The sequence below is a fragment of the Manacus vitellinus genome, unplaced genomic scaffold (assembly GCF_001715985.3).
Source record: "Manacus vitellinus isolate BGI_N305 unplaced genomic scaffold, ASM171598v3 scaffold_10_pilon, whole genome shotgun sequence".
Lineage (NCBI taxonomy): Eukaryota > Metazoa > Chordata > Aves > Passeriformes > Pipridae > Manacus > Manacus vitellinus.
The window spans coordinates 3,656,113-3,674,562 of record NW_021938838.1 but is presented as its reverse complement, the minus strand read 5'-3'; the positions used below and the strand labels follow the sequence as shown (position 1 = coordinate 3,674,562).

Below are 18,450 nucleotides of genomic sequence, written 5' to 3'. Positions count from 1 at the left end.
TAGACAGGGCAATACACTGGTGGCAATAAATATTTATTAACCAATAGGGAGCAGAAGAACCCAAGCAACTAAGTGAAGTTAGGGGTTAACTTCATACTTGTGCAAAACTATGCTAACATTAAAAGTGCTCTTACCTTGTAACACTGAAATAGGGAGCCATGCACAGAGGAAAAACACTGTCCAGCTTCCAGATACTCTTTGAAGGAAGGCAGGCAATCTCTCTGAGTACTGAATTCTCATAAAAGCATGCAATATTTCAGCAATAAGGAATGACAGGGTGTTCATTATTGGTTATTAATGTTTGCCTAAATGGAGCATAAGGCCCAGGCCTTCGGGGGAGTGCAGAGCTCCCAGCATCACTTAATTACTGCCTCTTCTTAACCCAGCAATGCCAAGCTCCAATGCAAAGCTCTGCTGTTGTACACTCCCTGTATTATAGGAGAGTAATTCTGTTTGGCTGTGAAAAGGAAAAATAATGTGCTTGTGAAGGCTGTTGCACAGGTGACAGAAGTTAATCACTTTTCTCCCCAGATAAACTCCAGACAATACGAGGAATTTGACTGTAGCCATTGCTTCAACTTGCAAACTCTTCCACCCATTCCACGAATTTTCAGACATTACACTACACCAGCATCTGGTCTGTGTAGCACAGACTGGAGAAAACTTCTAGGAGACAAGAAAGACCTTTTATTATTCCTCAAAATGCTGAAAAGATTCTCGAATAGCCCCTTTTATTTTTTTATTCCAAAAATGTTTCAGTGCAGGAGAAAGCTCATAAAGATGTGCTGGCCTTGGGGAAGGGGCTGCAGCTAGTAGAGGAAAACACGTGGGCAGGATTGCTTATCTGCTGAAGGCTGTTGCTACAGGGATGGCACAGCAGGGCTAAAAAAGGGCCATATATTCTTTACTGCTGCTTTAGGAAAGGCTGTGGCATCAGGTAAGGAAGCAGACAAGTAGGGAGCAGCTGAGGCTGCATTTCAGTAGAAGGGTTAACTCCTGTTCAACAACTAATCCAATGCACTGTGATTGCAAACAAGCAAAATCATGGAAAGTGGATTGTTAACAATAAAGCATAAATAATAAGGGGATCAAATAAACTTCTATTAACAATGTGTCCTTCTATTTATTTGTTTATATTCTGTCTACAGAAAATGTGATGCTGGACTGAGGATGGCTTAGAACAACCTTCTGGCATGAAGACAGCTACAAAGCACAAAATACAAAAAATGAACTCAGAAAGAAACGAGAAAAAAACAGCGTTTTCTTGGCACCAACAAGAAGCTCTTTATTTTTCCTCAAGTTTTCTTTTCTAAAAAAAAAAAAAAAAGTGGAACTAAGACATTTGCAGAAATGAGACAACAAACTTTCTCTTCAGGTGACAATATTCAAGCAAGCATGTTGTTTTATTGAATTTAAATGGAAAGAAAAAAGAGACAGATTTGGAGTGGGATACAGTATCAGGAGAACTGAGAAACTGTGAACTTTTAAAGAAAAAAAAACTCCTTAAAACTGTGAACTGAGAAATGGATGGAAATACCATTTAAACCCCTGATTACACTCTGTGTGTTCTTAACGAGACATCATCATCTTTGCTAACTTGACAGTATTTAGGGAATGGTTTACAACGTATCTTTTATTGTAATCTTTTAAGAAAAAACCAGAAATATTTAATTAGCTGTGACTTTACCATTTCTGTTCAGATGTCTTCTTGCACCTTCTTTTTTCTAGACAGTGCAGATGTATTTGCAGCCAGCAGTCAAGGACAGAAAAGATTTCTTTCCCTAATAATCTTTTGATTTGCCACACCCAATAAAATCCTTGTAGGGAAAAAGAATCAACACAACTACCACCTCCCAATCAATACCTAAAGCCTAACAGACAGTAATTATCAAAATAAGGAGGAAATCCCATATTGGGCTACATACTTACCCATTAATCAAAACAAGAGAAATTATCTGCAGCATTGCTTTTCTAAAATAAGACAAAAGATGCCTCCTTGGGTTACACTTTGAACAGGCTATAATCAAAAGAAGGAGAACCGAGACTAACTGAGCCCCAGGAAGCCGCATTGTCCCTTTAACCCGCAGTATTCCCCATTTCCCATTAGTACTTAACATTTTTCACTATGTTGTGACTGCTATTATTTCATTTAACACTGGTTAATCTGTATCTGAGGTACATGGAAACCCTCTAGATGATAAGATTGGACAGGTTCCAGCGTTGGCAGTTTCCGAGCGTGCACACACTCGTGTGTTTTGATCCTTCCAGGAGCTCCCTGCTATTTGGCCTGCCTGCCAATTCGTTCTTGGATCAGCCTCTCGCTCAGCTCCCAGAGGGCCGTGGCCGTGGCGTCGCCCTGTGCCTCCTGCGAGGGCAGGCAGCGGCAGCAGTTGTTGAAGTACATCCCGCCCAGGCCCTCCAGCTCCGCCGCCGTGGCGCAGTAGACGGTCGTGGCAGCTCCTTGTTGCTGGAATTTTTAAAAAAAAAAAAAAAAAAAAGAAAGAAAGAAAAAGAGAGAGAGAGAAAAAAAAAATATGAATACATATAGAGATATTTTATCGTTGTAATTTCGACTGCAGCGCTTTGAAGCTGTGTCTTATGAAAGCACCGTGGCTGACAAGGTAACCTGCCCGGTGACAAGGCTGGAGCCCTGCTGAAGGCACTACCTGCCTCCTGGACACTTATTTACCAACCACCTCAATGAGGCTTTTATTTTTTTTCTTTTCCTTCCCTCTTTTCTTCCCTCAGGAAAAAAAGACAATCTTGAACCACAGCCCTGGGATCAGGTTTTTTGCCCCTTTTCAGTAAAAACCTGGATCGGCAGCAGGGGATGCCCAGGCTGTGTTTGGCACCACAACTGAGCACCTCAGAGCTTCCCTTTACAACACAGAAAGCACTTGCTGTGTGGCTGGGCACCCCCCCTGCCCAGCCCCGACCCGCAGCGCCGGCTGATGGATGGATTTCGTTTGTTTGGGTTTTTTAAACCTCTTGTACAAAATTAACCTGGGCACTCCAATTAAGGCCTATCATGTAAAGTGCAATCGGGAGTGGTGCCAAACCTGCCATGGATCTTTGATCAACAGTTTCACCGTGGCAATTGTCACTGCTGCCATGGAAGGGTGTTTGTCTGCTGCAGGCAGAGATGGGCTGATTTTGCAAAGACATGAGGCTTTCCACTTCTTTCTCTAACAACCATTCCTTGTAATGCTTTAAGAAATAGAGTGGGTAGATTAGAGGCTTTTGTGGATCAGAAGGTATTTTTTTGTTATTTTTCTTGCTTTTTAAAAATTTTTCTTCTTTTTTTTTTTCCCTTGCCCTTTCCCCCTTTTTTTTTTTTTTAAATACCAAGTGAACAGGAAGAATGGGTTTCTCTGAATTTCTCTAACAAAAACATGGAGATGGAGGCCACAGGGTTGGGGTAAGAACCCTGGCACAGGCAATGGGCTACTCCCTGGCACAGATTAAAAACAACAGAGCCAGAACAGCTGGAGAGAGGGCAAGAAGCTAGTTTGCTTTGTAAACTATAATTAAAAATAATAGGTGAGAGCTCATAGCAAAACACAACACTAATTTAAAACCGATAGAGTTTATCTGGCATCTTATGATTATTTATGTACATCTTAGTCCTTTCTGTGGTAACTAATTATGAGCTGATAGGAATCAGAATAAAGAGGCTGCCAAGTGCAATTGAAAAAGTAAACGAAGAGAAATTAGTTGTTGCCGCATTAAGATAATTTAATGGGAAAAGAGAATAGGCTTTAATCTCTTGAGATTTTTCCTTCAGTCATTTTTTTTGGCCTTTCATTGTCACAACCAAGGAAACTCAGGGGGCTGTTAGGGGGCCAACCTGCAGAAGACCTCTAGTTTGCATTCTCATCCTTCAAGGACAGGAAGCAGTTTTAAAAGCCCCGATTCTCCTTATTTGAGGCATCTCCATTTTTTAGCGGCAAAGAAATGCATATTTGTTTGCAAGACATGCATTTTCCTCAGCAGATGGGATTAAACTGATAATGATGACTCCACAGCTTAGAAATGATCTCCCACCACAAGGTAAACCAAAACTGTCTGTATTAAGTATTTTGAAAGGCATATATTTATCAACAGACCAAAATATTTTTAAAGTTAGTATAATACATAGTAATCCTCTTATTAAACCAATATCTTTTTTTAAAAAAGAGAAAATATCCTAAAGGTGGTAGCAGAAATGGAAGAGAGTTCTACTAAAAATAATATTAATAGAGAACAATAAAATTTCTATGCTCATTTCAACTATCCTATAAAGCTCTACAGTATAGGTATGATCACTGTATTCAGCTGTTTAGAATGATTCAAAGCCCCTAAAGAGTATTATTAGGTTTTTGCAAGCAATTCAACTGGACTTTTATTAGAAAGGTAAAATTAAACTAAATTGCTCAATGCAGAGCGAGAGCCCTTAAGCTGTTGCTGAAAAGCATCTGTCCAGCCAAGCTAAACTCAGGCTATCTCTAACAGAACTCAGCTAATTCATAAAATGGAAGTTTATCAGGGCAGTTTAAAATCCAACCCAAACAATAATTTATCTTTTCAAATGAGTCAAATTTGATGACGTTTAAACAAAATTCTCAGCAGACAGAAAAACGTCCCAGAGTATAACAGCGGTGCTTCATACCTCGAATATTGACACGAGCTAGACTCCAAAAGAAGGGAATAGTTTTCCCCGTGTGAACATAGGATATTTACTTTAAGTGATAAAAGATTATGTGGCTGGAAGCCCAAAGCACTTTATCTTGCGATGCCTCCAGTGTTTTGCTGAGAACTGGATGTAAGCAACGTGCCATTTGCTTTTTGGCTGTGTGTATCTTTACTTCTTTCTAAATGTTTCAATCGTGTTGGCTGCTTCGGAAGGAGAAAATTCAGTGGTTCTATCATTGAAAGAAAAGTACCTTTCTTATTGCTTAAGAGAAAAGCAGTCGTATTTATCCCTTCGTTGGCAGAGGGTAAAGCTTTAGTATCTCACAATAACGGACAGATATGAACTCATCGAGCCTAGGAGAATTTTTCAGACAGCAAAACTGCATAACAGGAGGTGAATCCCAGATTCTCAAGGCCAGTTAAGCACCTCATTTCCTTTGGTGAATGTGAGCTGGTTGCATTCAGACACTTGAGGATTTGCCTAAGTGACTTGTCCAAGGACAGAGGGGAACAAGTGTCACAGAGTCACAGGAATCAAATCCCACTTTGGGTTGGGAGGGGTATCAAGAGGTCTCTAGCCCAACCTCCTGCCCAAAGTGAGATGCCCAGAAGCCCCATATATGCCGTGCTGAACAGGAAGGTTCTCAAGGGATAAATTCCTCCTTTGCATCTACGACTCAGATCCCACAAACCTCTGAGAAGAGCCAGAGCTGCAGATAACTGCAAACTGCCTGAGCTGCCAGCCATGCCTTGCTGGGCTGAGAAGCTGCTCCACTTCTGAGTAAATATTGTTTATCCCTCATGAACACAGTCCTTTGAATGACATCTTTATATGCTGGGGCTTATGACAGTTTAGTAACAAGTTTTAATTTTTTGCTCATCAGCTTTCCTGTTCACATATCATCAGCATACGACAGCAGAGGATGTTAGGGAATCTAATTAGTAAACAATTCCATACTGCTGATACAAGATGAAACATTCTTAAACCGATAAAAAGAGCACTTTAATCACTGTTGAATGACTTTCAATGCCAAGCAGTTTGTGCCATGTCAGAACATAATTTGAAGAAGATTAGAGTACTATATAAAAGAATTAATGTTAACAACTTCGTTAAAAAATGTCTTAAACAATGAGCCTGTCAGTTGTCACAGACTCTCCCTGATCCATTGTGATTAAGCCCCCCCCTCCCAACAATTTCAGCTGATAAACAATGCTAAAAGCGCTGGGCAACCTAAACATTTTTTTCCATAGGTCCGTCAGTTGTACAGGGTGCTAATCACCAGAGCTGGGGTCAGCCTTCTTTAACCTGCAACAAAGGCAGCGGGTTGCAATAATGAATACACAGGATAAAGAATTTGTGAGAAGCCCAACTGAATCTTTAATCATGCCTCAATGCCATTTCCGATCCAGTCAAACATTTGAAAGCTGCTAGGCAAGCACCACGCTATCAATCTTGCCAGCGTACGTAAAATTACCCAGGAATCTTGTTTTGGATTAAGTTGAAGAGTGTCTTAGTAATAAGGGTTCATCATTCTCTTCCGCAAATCATTTGTCAGTTTTGTAATACAATCTTCCAACTGCAGCAGGGTGGGATTTATACAGCAGTTGCTGTTTATTTATAGTTGAGGCTCAAAGATCTAAATTATCCATCCTTCTGAAATCCTTTGTTGAGTTGAAAATTCTAAGTAGATACTAGTTCATAGGCATTTATTTCATAACTGCTAGCTGTCTATTTGTAACTGATGGCACTGAATACAAATAGATATTGAATATCTTAGCAGTAAAAGAAAAGGGGTTCTTGAGATACAGTATATGGTAAAACCCTCATTAATGTAGGTAATACCTCTGTTAGTATTCTGAGATACCATTTATGTTCCTGATAAGAAAACATATTACACAGTTAATGTTTAGTTTTTAGATTTGTCTACTTTCAAATGCATGTTTATTTTCCAAAATTAGATGCCTGTTCTGAAGCGAGTTTACATACCAAGCATATAAATAATAGAAACAAAGCCATAATTTATCTGTATATTTATCAACTATGAATGAATAGGATCCACTCAACATTGCTTGCCAGGGAGGTGGGATCAGCTTATTTGAAAAGGAGGGTTTATTTTCTTATGAAAAATTAAGGATAAAGGCCTAAATAACTCATTACACAGCAGTGTGAAGATGAGGTAGAATCATAGAATTATTAAGGTTGGAAAAGACCATTGAGTCCAACCACAAACCCAACCTAATAACCAAGGTATATTCCAGATCGTGAAACCAGTGGGGTCTCCCATATCTTCTCTGTGCCTCTGAAAAGCACCCTGAAGAGTTCAAATCCATTCTGCTAGAGAGGAAAAAACCCTTCACCAGCTGGCTTCTGTTATTCCTTGGAATAACAGACAAAATGATACAGAATTTGTTTCCACAATGATCAGTTCCAAATTGTCCAAACCAAACCCCAAAGTGACAGCTGCTATTTTACATTCCTCGAGCTCCACGTCCACCTGGAGTGAATCAGCACAGGTTTGCTGCCTTCTTGGAGGCTCCACAGGTTGGAGCAGTGGCTGAGGATCTTCTCCATTGCTTGTTGTGAGCCTGATGCTGATGCTCAGGGGGGAGTTGTGGGGCTGTGCAGCCTGGGGGCACCTGGCTGGGCAGCCCCACTCCGAGCTGTGGCTCAGCACCCAACCTCCCCTCCTGGGAGAAAACTGCCCTCAGAATGGATTTGTTTCCTTTTGGGATTGCTTGCAAATCCCCAGCTGGGATTTTGCTGCAGAGTTTTCTCAAACTATACTTATTCCTTTCTCTGTAATTTAAATTGGTTGTTTTTCCAACATGGAGCAACATGACCTCTTCTAAAAAGCACTAGCAAGTCTAAAATCCTCATGTTCTCATTCAGCCTTCGGGATACCCCAGTATCTCAAGTGTTTTTAGGAGCAATCTTAAGAGCTGTTTGGAGGTATCACCCATGGCTGAGGCCAGTTGTAGCTGAGGGAGCTACTTCTCAATGTCAGGCATTACTTTACTCCATTTCCTACTGGGATAACTCCAAGCTGTGAGGGATAGTCACTTTTCCTACAATGCACTGAACAAGTTTTGCCTGTGAGACGACAGAACTGTTCAGTTCCTGCAGCAGTCCTCTTACTCAGAGCAATCCCAAACACTCAGTTATCTTATGAGTAACACTCAGAATATGTATGTATTACTGTCCTGTAAGAAAATAGGATTCCTTGATTGCTTTTTCAGCCAGGAAATATGAAACTGAGACCTGCCTTTGCCGTTTTGGGTGAGTGTGAAACTAGGATCATCTCTGCAGCTAAAAAAATAAAACTTTGGAGCTGCCAAATATGATCTAAAACCCCAAATCAGGCTCAGTTGACTTCAGGTCCTATTTCCACCCAAGTGCCAGCAGGAAAACGTGACCTGAACTGATGCTGTATTTACAGTCTTTTCAAAGGTCTCACCGAACCACATCTAAACCAGAGATTCTCAACCACCTCCCCTTCCCCCATCACCACATTTAAACCAGCAAAGCATCTCTTAGAAGATAATACAACGGATAAACCAAAATCTATAAGGTCTGCTTTTTTCCTCTGATGTATTCCTTTTTCAACTAATTCCCAACTACAAAGACTCAAAACTCCATCAGCTTCTCTACTTGCAAAGCATGGTTGGTTTCAAGCTGTAACTTTTCTTAGTGTCATTAAAACCCTTACACATTTACAGTATTCTTTACATACATTATAGGAGATAAGTGTGCTATGGTCTTTGAGTAAGGAAACTGCAGTAGTTCACGAAAGAGGATTTGTTTTCAACTGCTGAGGCATTAAGATTTAGTGATTATTTCAACTATTCAGTACATGCAGCTATATTTAACTTACATTCTGGGTTTTTAACTTTGCAAAAGAAGTTGTGTCCATTGTAATAAATGTATTTTGATAATGCACCGTGTTGTTTGTGTTATGCAACACCCCGTATGTTCTCAATTACAGCAGTGACAGAGCTTGAAAACTTCCAACCTCCAACATCCAGTGTCAAACAGATTGTCTGCAATCACTCCACAGGAGATAAAAAAATACAATACAGGACGTGAAGTCAGAAGAACTGGGTTGATTTTTATCTTTTTGACTTTTCCTTTCCTAGTGAGCTTGGACAAGTCACTTCAGCTCCCTGTACCTCACTTTTCCAAGCTGTAAAATGGAGAGAGTACTCTTATTTACCCACCTCACAGGGGTGTTGTGAGGAGTAGTTCACATTTATGGAGTGCTTTCATGCTTACTGTGGAAAAGCACTGTGTAAGTATAAAGTGTTATATTATTGTTAAAATGTGTACAAGATGTACAACAAGGTTGGCAAAATAGCTGACAAAAATGTAATTACCTTTCAAAATCATGCCTATTTTTCTCTGTTGTATAAACTTAATTCTTTAACTTGTGAAGCTGTCTGCTACTCCAGACCCTGTTCCAGTCTCTTCCCTCTCTCACCCTGTTTCATTTTGCCCAGCTCACAGAGAACTTGGTAAAACTCTTGCCAAAACACCGAGTATCAAAAAATGGATACTTTAGAGGGAACCAGTCCCTAAAAGGGCATTCATCTCTCCTACCCTTTGCATATGCTAGGCAGAGCCATCATGGCATACCAGGAGTGGGATTCAGTTGCCTAACATGGATCTTAAGACATCTGAGCTGCCTTAGGATATCCCACGTGCTCCACAGCTGTCTCTCAGAAGGGCACATATTTCTCATAGGTCTGGTATTGTAGCTGCCAGCCCCTCACAGATATCTCAGCTGAAACCATACAATGGTTAAGACAACAGCAGACTGTGCAATGTAAATGCTTTTACCACAGCATCTGGGAGGGAGCTGGTTCCCACAGGCAGCACCGTATTATTTTCTTTTCCAGTATCTTATTAAAGTCCACAATCAGCTTCTGAAAATTGTGTCAAGGCTGACACAGAGCTATCTTAAGCTCCAAAAGCTGTAATGAAGCCCGTGGCTTTCTCTTGTTCCACTGGCATTTGAGGGCAGGAGCAGCAGCACACCTCGCAGGCTGCTGGCCCCGGCCTCTTTACCCACACCACATTTCCAGGCAGATCACTGCTGCCTTTCCTTCTCCTGCCCACTGAACTCCTGTTCACACCTGATTTACACTTTTAAGACATCGTTGCTCCACTGAAGTGGCAGTTTTGAACACTGCATGCAAATTTCTATGATCTTTTCCTCTCATAGGCCGGTACGGAGCAGTGGTGCGATCCTGCATGCTTCTGCTCATTCCTAGGTTGGGGAAAATTCCCTGCGGAAAATTATCAATGGAGTAAGGGTGAGATCAGGTTGACCATAAGATGCTGCTGTCCATTCCTTGCCACCTGCCCTGTGTGCCAACACTGGCCAGTGCCGTGAGAAGCAAAGAGCATGTAGGGGACAGTCCTTGGGCATCCCAGCAGCGCTGCTGGGGGCTGATCATACCTGAAAATCCACTCCAGCTCACTTTCTGAGCTTTTGGGATGCACATTTGTACAAACACGAGTCCTATCACAACTTGTCGGCCACTGTCAAAATGGAAATCCTACGGAGGACGTTGGAAATCCTCCTGAGACACATAACCTGCCAGCTGAGGGAGGATTCTTCCAGGCAAGGGTAATTTGAAGAGTTGAGCAAACAGGTTGTTGACAATAAACACATCCTGCCAAAAAGAGAGATTAGATGTGCTGCTGCAACTAAATCATTAGAATTGGTCTGGCTGGTGTTTGGGCATAAGTAGATGGGAGTTCACTGAAATCACTTCTGTTATTAACTTATGCTGAATTGAAATGTTTTATGTTTTTAATGTACCTAACTTTAATTATATATATACTTTATATAAATGTATGTATACAAATGGGACTGTATATGCTGTATATATTTATATAGCTTTTTAATACTATTACTAGTCCAAATTTAGACTTTTTCATATTGCAAAGAATGCCATTGCAATGCTGACATTTTGCTTCCTCCTTCATGCACAGATAGTTTTTTAGACTGATTTCTATATCAGACATGAGTGGGAAAAAACCACCACACAACATAATGCTTTTTAAGCAAGTGACCTTTTGGGACAGATATTTAACAAGCTGTTTGTTTAGGTTTTAAAGATAAAAGACTGTTTTTCATCTGTTGATACACACACATATGCACATACAAACACAGACACACACACAGTTCAATAATAAAATGCATTGAAAAACCACAGGGTGTTATGATGGGGAAGTACCATGGTAAGAAAGTAGCTACTAACTCTGTCTTCCAGAAACTAATTAAGGGAATGTATTTTGCAATAATACAGATCTAGCAAACAGGCCTCTAAAGTCTAGGCTTAGAGCTGTAAGCCAGGCACTCCTGTATTATGTATGTGTGATTTTCATAGATAGCCTGCTGTAAAGTGTGCCCTGTTAGTGCATCTTTCAGGCTCAAAGACACTGGCCTTGTTAATATTTCATTTAGTACATACTGTAGAGTCTCATTTATATTACTTCTATAATTAATGGTGATAGCTTAGGCACTGCCTTTACAAGGAGAGATCCCTGTATGTTGGTCAATGGATAATGAGAAACAATAGATATTTCATTCACCAGCAGCTTGTTGCTAGTTAGTAGGAAATTATCGTGTGTACTGTTGCTTTAATTGCCAGGGTAAATAATGCCGCCGCTGTGTTAGTGAACATTTTAAAGCACTTGATTCAAATAGACTAGAAACAAAACACAAAAAAAAAATTACCTTTATTATGCTATACCTTAGCATAGGGAGTTAAAAAGGTATGTCTTAAAACATTTGCGTTCTATCATGCAAATATATCTTAATATGCATGTGCTGACTATTCAACTACTGTATTTTAGGAAATACAATTATGCTGCCTTTCTCTTCTTCTATGTAGACTGTAAATAACTGTAGATCTTTCTCTTGTTTTCCCATGTAAATATATGTAAATATTAACAAGCTATGCATGCTGATATTCTAGGCAATTTCAGGTACTTTTATAATCTGAAGGCATGTACTTGAACTGGTTTGTTAAAAAAAAAATCAACTCTCTCAAATCCTTTAAAGCTCATTAGAAATTAAAGATTTCTTACTAGACTGGTTCCTTCAATCTCAGTTGCTTTTTTGTTTATTTTTTCCCCTGCTTTGCCAATGTTGTCCCCCAGGACCTGCCACCAAGGATACGTATTCCAGGGCTGTTTCCTCCAAAGCACGAGGTCCCATCTCAGGATATGATTCATTCCCCAGCTGAGGATGTGGAACATTTAAATTCAACACCATCCCTGTTTGTAAATCTCAGCAGAGACTCTGAGAGGAGGGAAGTCTCTCCCCTTAGTTCTGATCTCTCCCTCTGTTTAATGATCGCAGAACCATAGAATGGTTTGTGTTTTAAAGGAACCTTTAAAGATTATCTAGTTCCAACTCCCTGCTACGGGCAGGGACACATTCCACTAGACCAGGTTTGATGATTTCTGCTTCGTTTTCTCAATCCATAATCCATCAAGCCAGGATCTAACACCACCAGTGCCAGGACTGGGGTTTGAGGGCAGATGCTGCCACAGCCAAGAGCAGTCCCCATGTCTGGTTGTGCTGCAGTCTGGCTGCTCAGTCAGACGTGCTCCTCTGTTTGAACATGCTCTTTATGTTTCTCTTCCAACATGCTTATGACTTTGACAGACTGTGAAAATAGTTTGATAAATAGCTTGATAAATTTCTCCATCTCTTCCCTTCAGTGCTGTAACACTGTTTGTGGGAGCCTTTCAATTGTAGGAGTGTGAACAAAAAAGAAATTACCTAAAGCTTCTAAATCAAGTCACCTCCTGCATACAAATTCGGAGACAAGGTTTCAATTTAGCTCTCTTCTTCCTTTTTTTTTTTTTTTTTTTCCTGTAATAAATGAAGATTTCTCTGAGGAAAAGGGTAAGAAGCAAAAAGAGATGCATTTATACCCCAACAGAGTAAAGGAGAGGGAAAAAAAAAATCCCCTTTGCATTATCTATGGAAACTAAACACAATGACAACTTTTTAATTGAAAGAAAACAGCTTTCATGTCTGAAGATGTTTTTTCCAGAGTAGATGTATGAGAATAAACACATTAATTGACAGGATCTTCATGACTTTTTAAGTTCCTCACACTTATCTTGGTGTCTGGGGAAGATCTCTTTCCAGACCCTGAAGTCTCTTTCAAGATGAATGTTTAAAAAGCTGAGCTGACATGGGCATTACATTCAAGTGCAAGCTGTACTATTCTTTAGTAGAGGGTGTAGAAATGGTTCATAGGATTATTATCTTTCTACAGACAAAACCCATTACCTTCACACTAGGAGGGAAAAGCTAGTTTTTAACTTATATAAAACGGAATCAATTATCAATATCTTTGCATGGTTTCCCAGCTCTGCTGGAGAGCAGTCACAGAGCTAAACACACAGAGCCATTTGGCAGAAGGGCTCCTTCCTACGCCGGGCTTCTTGTTACACCTTTCATTTAATAAAATCGCATCTGCAGAAGCAAAAATAAGTAGCAATGATTTGTATGCAGGGCCTCCACCCTGAATGACACAAAGGGGGACAGGAATCACATTTGCAGAGCGATTGCCCGGCTACTGTTACTCGAGACTTCTTCCCAGTAAAAAGTGAAGACGCGAATAAAAAGCAGCCAGCGATGCAAAGTCAAACACAGTGGTGAACAGCAGTACAGGTCAGAGCTTCCATACATACAGCCTGTTGTCTTTGCTGTGGGAAAAAGTGCTCCTTCAGCAACCTCCACCATATAATCCTCGCCATCCTGCCTCTGAATAATCCTTTTGCTGGCTTTAACAGTGGCTTTTCATAGGTGCTTATGTTACCAGTGAGAAAAGGAAAGCCGGAAGGTAAGTGGTGGCTTTTCATGGTGAAGAAGTCCCCACATGCCCATGGCTTTTAAACTGCAACAAATAAAAGTCTTATGTCTTTCAGTAGACAATGTCTAACCTAATTCAAATCTGTGTTCCTTCAGCAGAGAGATGGATAAGGCCATCCTTGAAAAACTGTGTCCCCCACTACTTCACTAACACAGGCAAACTCAGAAGCACATAGAGGTGCAGTTTGTGCAATGTATGTTAAAACATAATACTGCAGAAGCTGGCAGTGGTGTTTGGGAAGGAAATGTTCATTATTAGACTCTTATCTGTTTATCCCATTCACGAGATCTGCTTCTACAAAGCTCATAATGATAAATGGCACATTTGCAAATTATCTTCTGAGTGCTGATGAGAAATCAGCAACCTGCGAGTTACCGTGACTTTGAATGAGTACATGCCACGGCAAGTCTCGTTTGCTGAGATGCCTGCCAAATGAGTGCATTAGTATATTAGGAATCTAATAAATTGACTAACAAGCATTTGATGAAAAATAGCTGTTCCATCCGTTACAGTTATCATCACCGCCAACAAGGCTACTGGGGTTGGGATTTTGAAGGCACCAGCTGCTGATAAAAGAGTTGTTGTCGTGCGGTGCCACGCTCTCAGCAGCATCTCCCTCCCTAACTGTGCATTGTAACAAACTCTCAGCAAGACATAGGACCTTCTTCACTTAAGTTTTCCTCTGCCTCTTCATGACACTTATGAGGATTTAAACCACTGCAGCCTTACTCAGCCTTGTCTTTTCTCTTTCCACCACAAAAAGTAAGATGCTGGGTTCCTCTGTCTGGAAAGGAGCCGGAGGAGACACTTTCTGTTGTACGGCTCAGCACTGTTCAGATATCTGAGACTGTTCACCATTCATAACATGTAAAATTTAAGCTCGTTAATTATGATCACAAACATGAGACTAAAGGACAGAGAAGGCTTTGGTTACATTCACATTCAGCAGAAAGTCACCGCATTATTTAATGTCATGCAATCAAATTAGTTTCAGGAGTGGCTCAGAGTCCTACTTCTAACTCAGGATCCACATGGAAAAATTCAGAAAATAAATCTTCACACAACACTTCACTTGTGTTATTCACTGCTTTGCTGGGTATTTAGGAAGACCAGTTCCTTTCCTGAGTAAAACTGATGAGCTCCCCTCATGCAAACATCCTCCCGGCCTGGGAAGGAGCAAGCAACTGCCACGTTCAAACCCACAGGTCCTGCAAAGCAGAAACAGGGTAACTAAACCCCAGGGTTAACTGTGTCCAGAGCCCTGTGGGAAGGTTTGGCTGAGCTCCCCAGCAGCCCCACACAGCCCACCCGATGCACTGTGGATGTTTGCCACTCCTCCCGCCCGCATGGGGAGAGGGCAGCACATGGCTGATCACAGCTACGCTCTGTCCTGGCAAAGCCTGGTTGAGTAAATTATGTCTTTTCAGGATAATTAATTCCAGTAAATGCAATATACCCTTATATTCAAGTTTCAAAAATCTTCTCCGTGCCGCTTAATTTCTTTAAAGTAGAGAGGAACCCAATTCATTACAAACGCCCATTTATCGTCTGCCGACAAATCCCGGTGAACACTTTAAAACTACACACGCGTAAGAAAAGCTCCTTCTGCACCTTCCCAAATTGCATTTCAGCTTTTACCTGAGACATTTGCAAGATCCCCCAACTCTGTCAACAGTCGCTCTCCAGTTTTGTTTAGCTTATCATCAACAGACTCTGCTTTTGTGAGTGGACAAGTCATTTGAGTGTGCACCACAGTTATAATGGCCTGACTGACAGCTCAGCCAGATAAACACGAGAGAATAACAGACGTAGGAACAATCTGGGTATTCATTTTGTCCGTTCAACCGGGTTGAAAGGATTTGCCAGCCAAGGGCACAACACTTCAGGCTAATTTGCTCAGCCAAAGCGCTGCCGGAGTGTAAGGCTGCAAGCAGATGACTGGTGTTGGGGAGATCGGCGTCCCCAGACGAGGTACTTATTATTCACCTCTGCCTCACGGGAAATGAAAGTACTATTTATTCAAAGCATCCATTTGAAAGAGGAAAACATATAGAAATGAACTTTGTTACAAAACTTGAACCTTTCTCACTGCTTCCCCACTTCTGCATTAATTCCACCTTCTTGTCCTCGTCCATGTGGTTCCGCACACTGCAGCGTTTCTGTTTTCTTGCTTCTCCTTTCCTTCTCAAATATTTTCCTTAGCCCTGTCTCCTGCAGTTCTGCCCCGATATCTGACACTGGGGACCTTTTCTTTGCTGTTCATCTTCCATTTTTGTGCGATATGCACTCGGCTCTGCAAACCTCAGAGGCTCAGCTCTGTTCTCACAGTGTCTGTGTTACAGCAGTGGGTGTCTGGGATATCCTGGTTGCATCTCACACGTTAGCTGCAATCTTTAGGCCACTATTAGCCCCATACTCCAAGGGGAGCCATGTGGCAGCAGCGTGCTGCATCAGTCACCACTCTGTTACAGAGCCAAGCGATGCAGGGCCAGTGAAGCGACGGTTCTGTCCTTGTTAAGGAAAGTTGTGCCTTGCACATTTTAAGCATCCTGAGTTTAGAGTGACAGAGCTACAAGTTCACCTGCTAATCACGTAAAAATAAATGATGGGTAGAACAGCCAAGCTTGTACTAAGAGGTAAACACCACTCTGACATATTCCCTCAAGCAAGCAAACAAAATAATAACAGTTTGCAGCGGAGGTTTGCAAGTTTGCTCCCATTAATTAAGTTCCATTTTCCAGCATCTTGAGTTTTAAGACGTTTTCTCCCGGACTGATTTCAACAGCTCTTTCTCCCACCGAAAAGCAAAGGCCAAAAGCACGGCTCTACTGGCTTCATCCAGCTGTGGAGCTGAGACATGAGGTGTAATGGGGTGGAGGTAAATCCCTGAGCGTTTTAGGAGGCCAGTGTCCCAGCAGAGCACCCACAGCCTGAGCATGGTAAGCTGGGAACAACGGCCCTCGCAGAGGTGATGCACTAACAGCCTCAGACACATCACGGGAGGAATGTAAAGTGCACCTGACATTTCTTTTGATCTACTCCTAAGAAGCATTAAAAGGCACATTAATGTGCTGCTTTAGTGCGTGTTCAATGTGATAGTTGGAGACATAACTGAGCCTTTCACAAAAGTCTAATTGGGGAGAAGAATAAACTTATTGTTTCCTCCTCTGGACATGCACCCTAGAACATAGGCAGAGTTGACATTTGCATGAAGTATGTTGCTGTTTTGCATTTTAAATCCAGGCATGCTAACTGTAGGTTGAATGATCACTTTGACTATTATTAGGAAATCAGTACATGTCCAACAATAATTCTACAGATGCAGTAACTGATATTGCCCACTGGCAGGTTATCCTTCTCTAATGCTGAAATTCAAATGTGCATGTTTATATTTACATACATATATATTTATAAATTGCTCATTTAAAATATCAAGTGAACACTTATAAAGTATCTGAGCTCCTACAGCTGTTTTTCATGCAATTGTTTGGTATTACCCATGGAGACTATCACACACAAATCATATTCACATTTAGTAGCAGTTTTGTGCATTGAGCTAATGATACTTCTTGACCTCGTCAGACTATGAAGAACCTTTTCATCTCTGTGGTTGCAGTTGCCATGTTAAATTCCCTTTACTCTTTTAAGACAATCACACAATGAATAAACTGCAACAAACCAAGCAGCAAATAAAAAAAGAAATGTGAAAAGAGAACATCTGTACCAAGGCTAATCAATAGCAGAACAAAGAGAGCAAAGAAAATAAGAAAATCAAGGGCTAGTTGCACAGCAGAGGTAAGGCCAGGAACGACATTACTGGGTCATCCTAAATATTGCTGAAGACTACGTACTCCTAGTTCCTATTCCTTTCAGCTTGGGTGTATGTTTGTACATCTGGTCAGACCTATATTCCACTGAACTCTATTTTCTTCTCTGGGCAGTGCTCTGTCTTACATCTGCTGTGCTGATAATTTATGTGTCCCTGATTAGCTCCCTCAGTGCTTTATCTCTGGAAGGATTAGAGGGTTTATCCTGTCCTCTTCATTTGTCTGCAGCACCTCTTTCCAGCCTCAGTCAGGCTCTTTGGACAGCATCCTCTGCTGCAGTACTAATGATGCCAATGCTGCTGTACTAAGACATGCACCTCTTAAACTCTTTTGGCAAAAGATAGTCTAATTTGAGAGAACCATTAGTTTCCTTTTCTTGTAGCTCTCACTCAATCTAGCAAGAAAAATTGCAGTGCAAGGGAAGAAGGGGCTGAGACACAGGAGCCCAGAGAGCCCTGCTGCTCAGCTCAGTGTCCTGGCACTAACAGAAAAGCAGGAACCTGCAGTACCAAGGCACGCCAAGAAAACAGCATCTCCTGGTCGAGTAAAGCAGGTAGTTAAAAAAAAAAATTCCAAACTGCTCTGGCTAAGTAATATATGGATGCAGAGGTCTTCTGGATCATGCAGCTGGAAACCCAGGCAATTCTGATCTTTTCGTGTGATATTTATGAAACAGTCTGTTCTAGCTGGTACCAACTCAGGATTAAAGGAACTCCAACTCCAAGCCCACACATGACATTCAATGCTTCAAAAACAATTTGAGGCTCTTCCTATCCCAGTTTTTGGACATCCTGCTCACCACAAAGCTTTCTCTGAGCTACTCCTCTGGCTGATATTCAAGATAGACTCTGATAAACCCATCCTGAAAACTGAGGAAAGGAGGGAATTCCACTGGAATTTCAATAAATTGTTTGTCCTACATGAAAAATTTTGAAAAATGTATCGAAAAGTCCAGGATTTCTGCCAGAGTCCACAAGGATTTCATAGGCCTTCCTTTTAAATTATCTCCTTAAATAGACCCTTAAGAAGCAACCAACGTTGGAAATTTAGC

The 18,450-nt window shown here is 41.2% G+C and overlaps 1 protein-coding gene across 1 annotated transcript in view; it reads right to left on the bottom strand.

The window, feature by feature from the left end:
- Window positions 1–1,259: 1,259 nt before the first annotated feature.
- The window catches only part of WWOX (WW domain containing oxidoreductase), a 487,836-nt gene continuing 470,645 nt past the window's right edge, over window positions 1,260–18,450 (bottom strand). Inside the window, exon 8 of the mRNA XM_025896214.2 lies at window positions 1,260–2,467. Within this exon, the coding sequence (XP_025751999.1) occupies window positions 2,279–2,467 (189 nt within the window). The 3' untranslated portion in view covers window positions 1,260–2,278. The remainder of the gene's footprint in view (window positions 2,468–18,450) is intronic.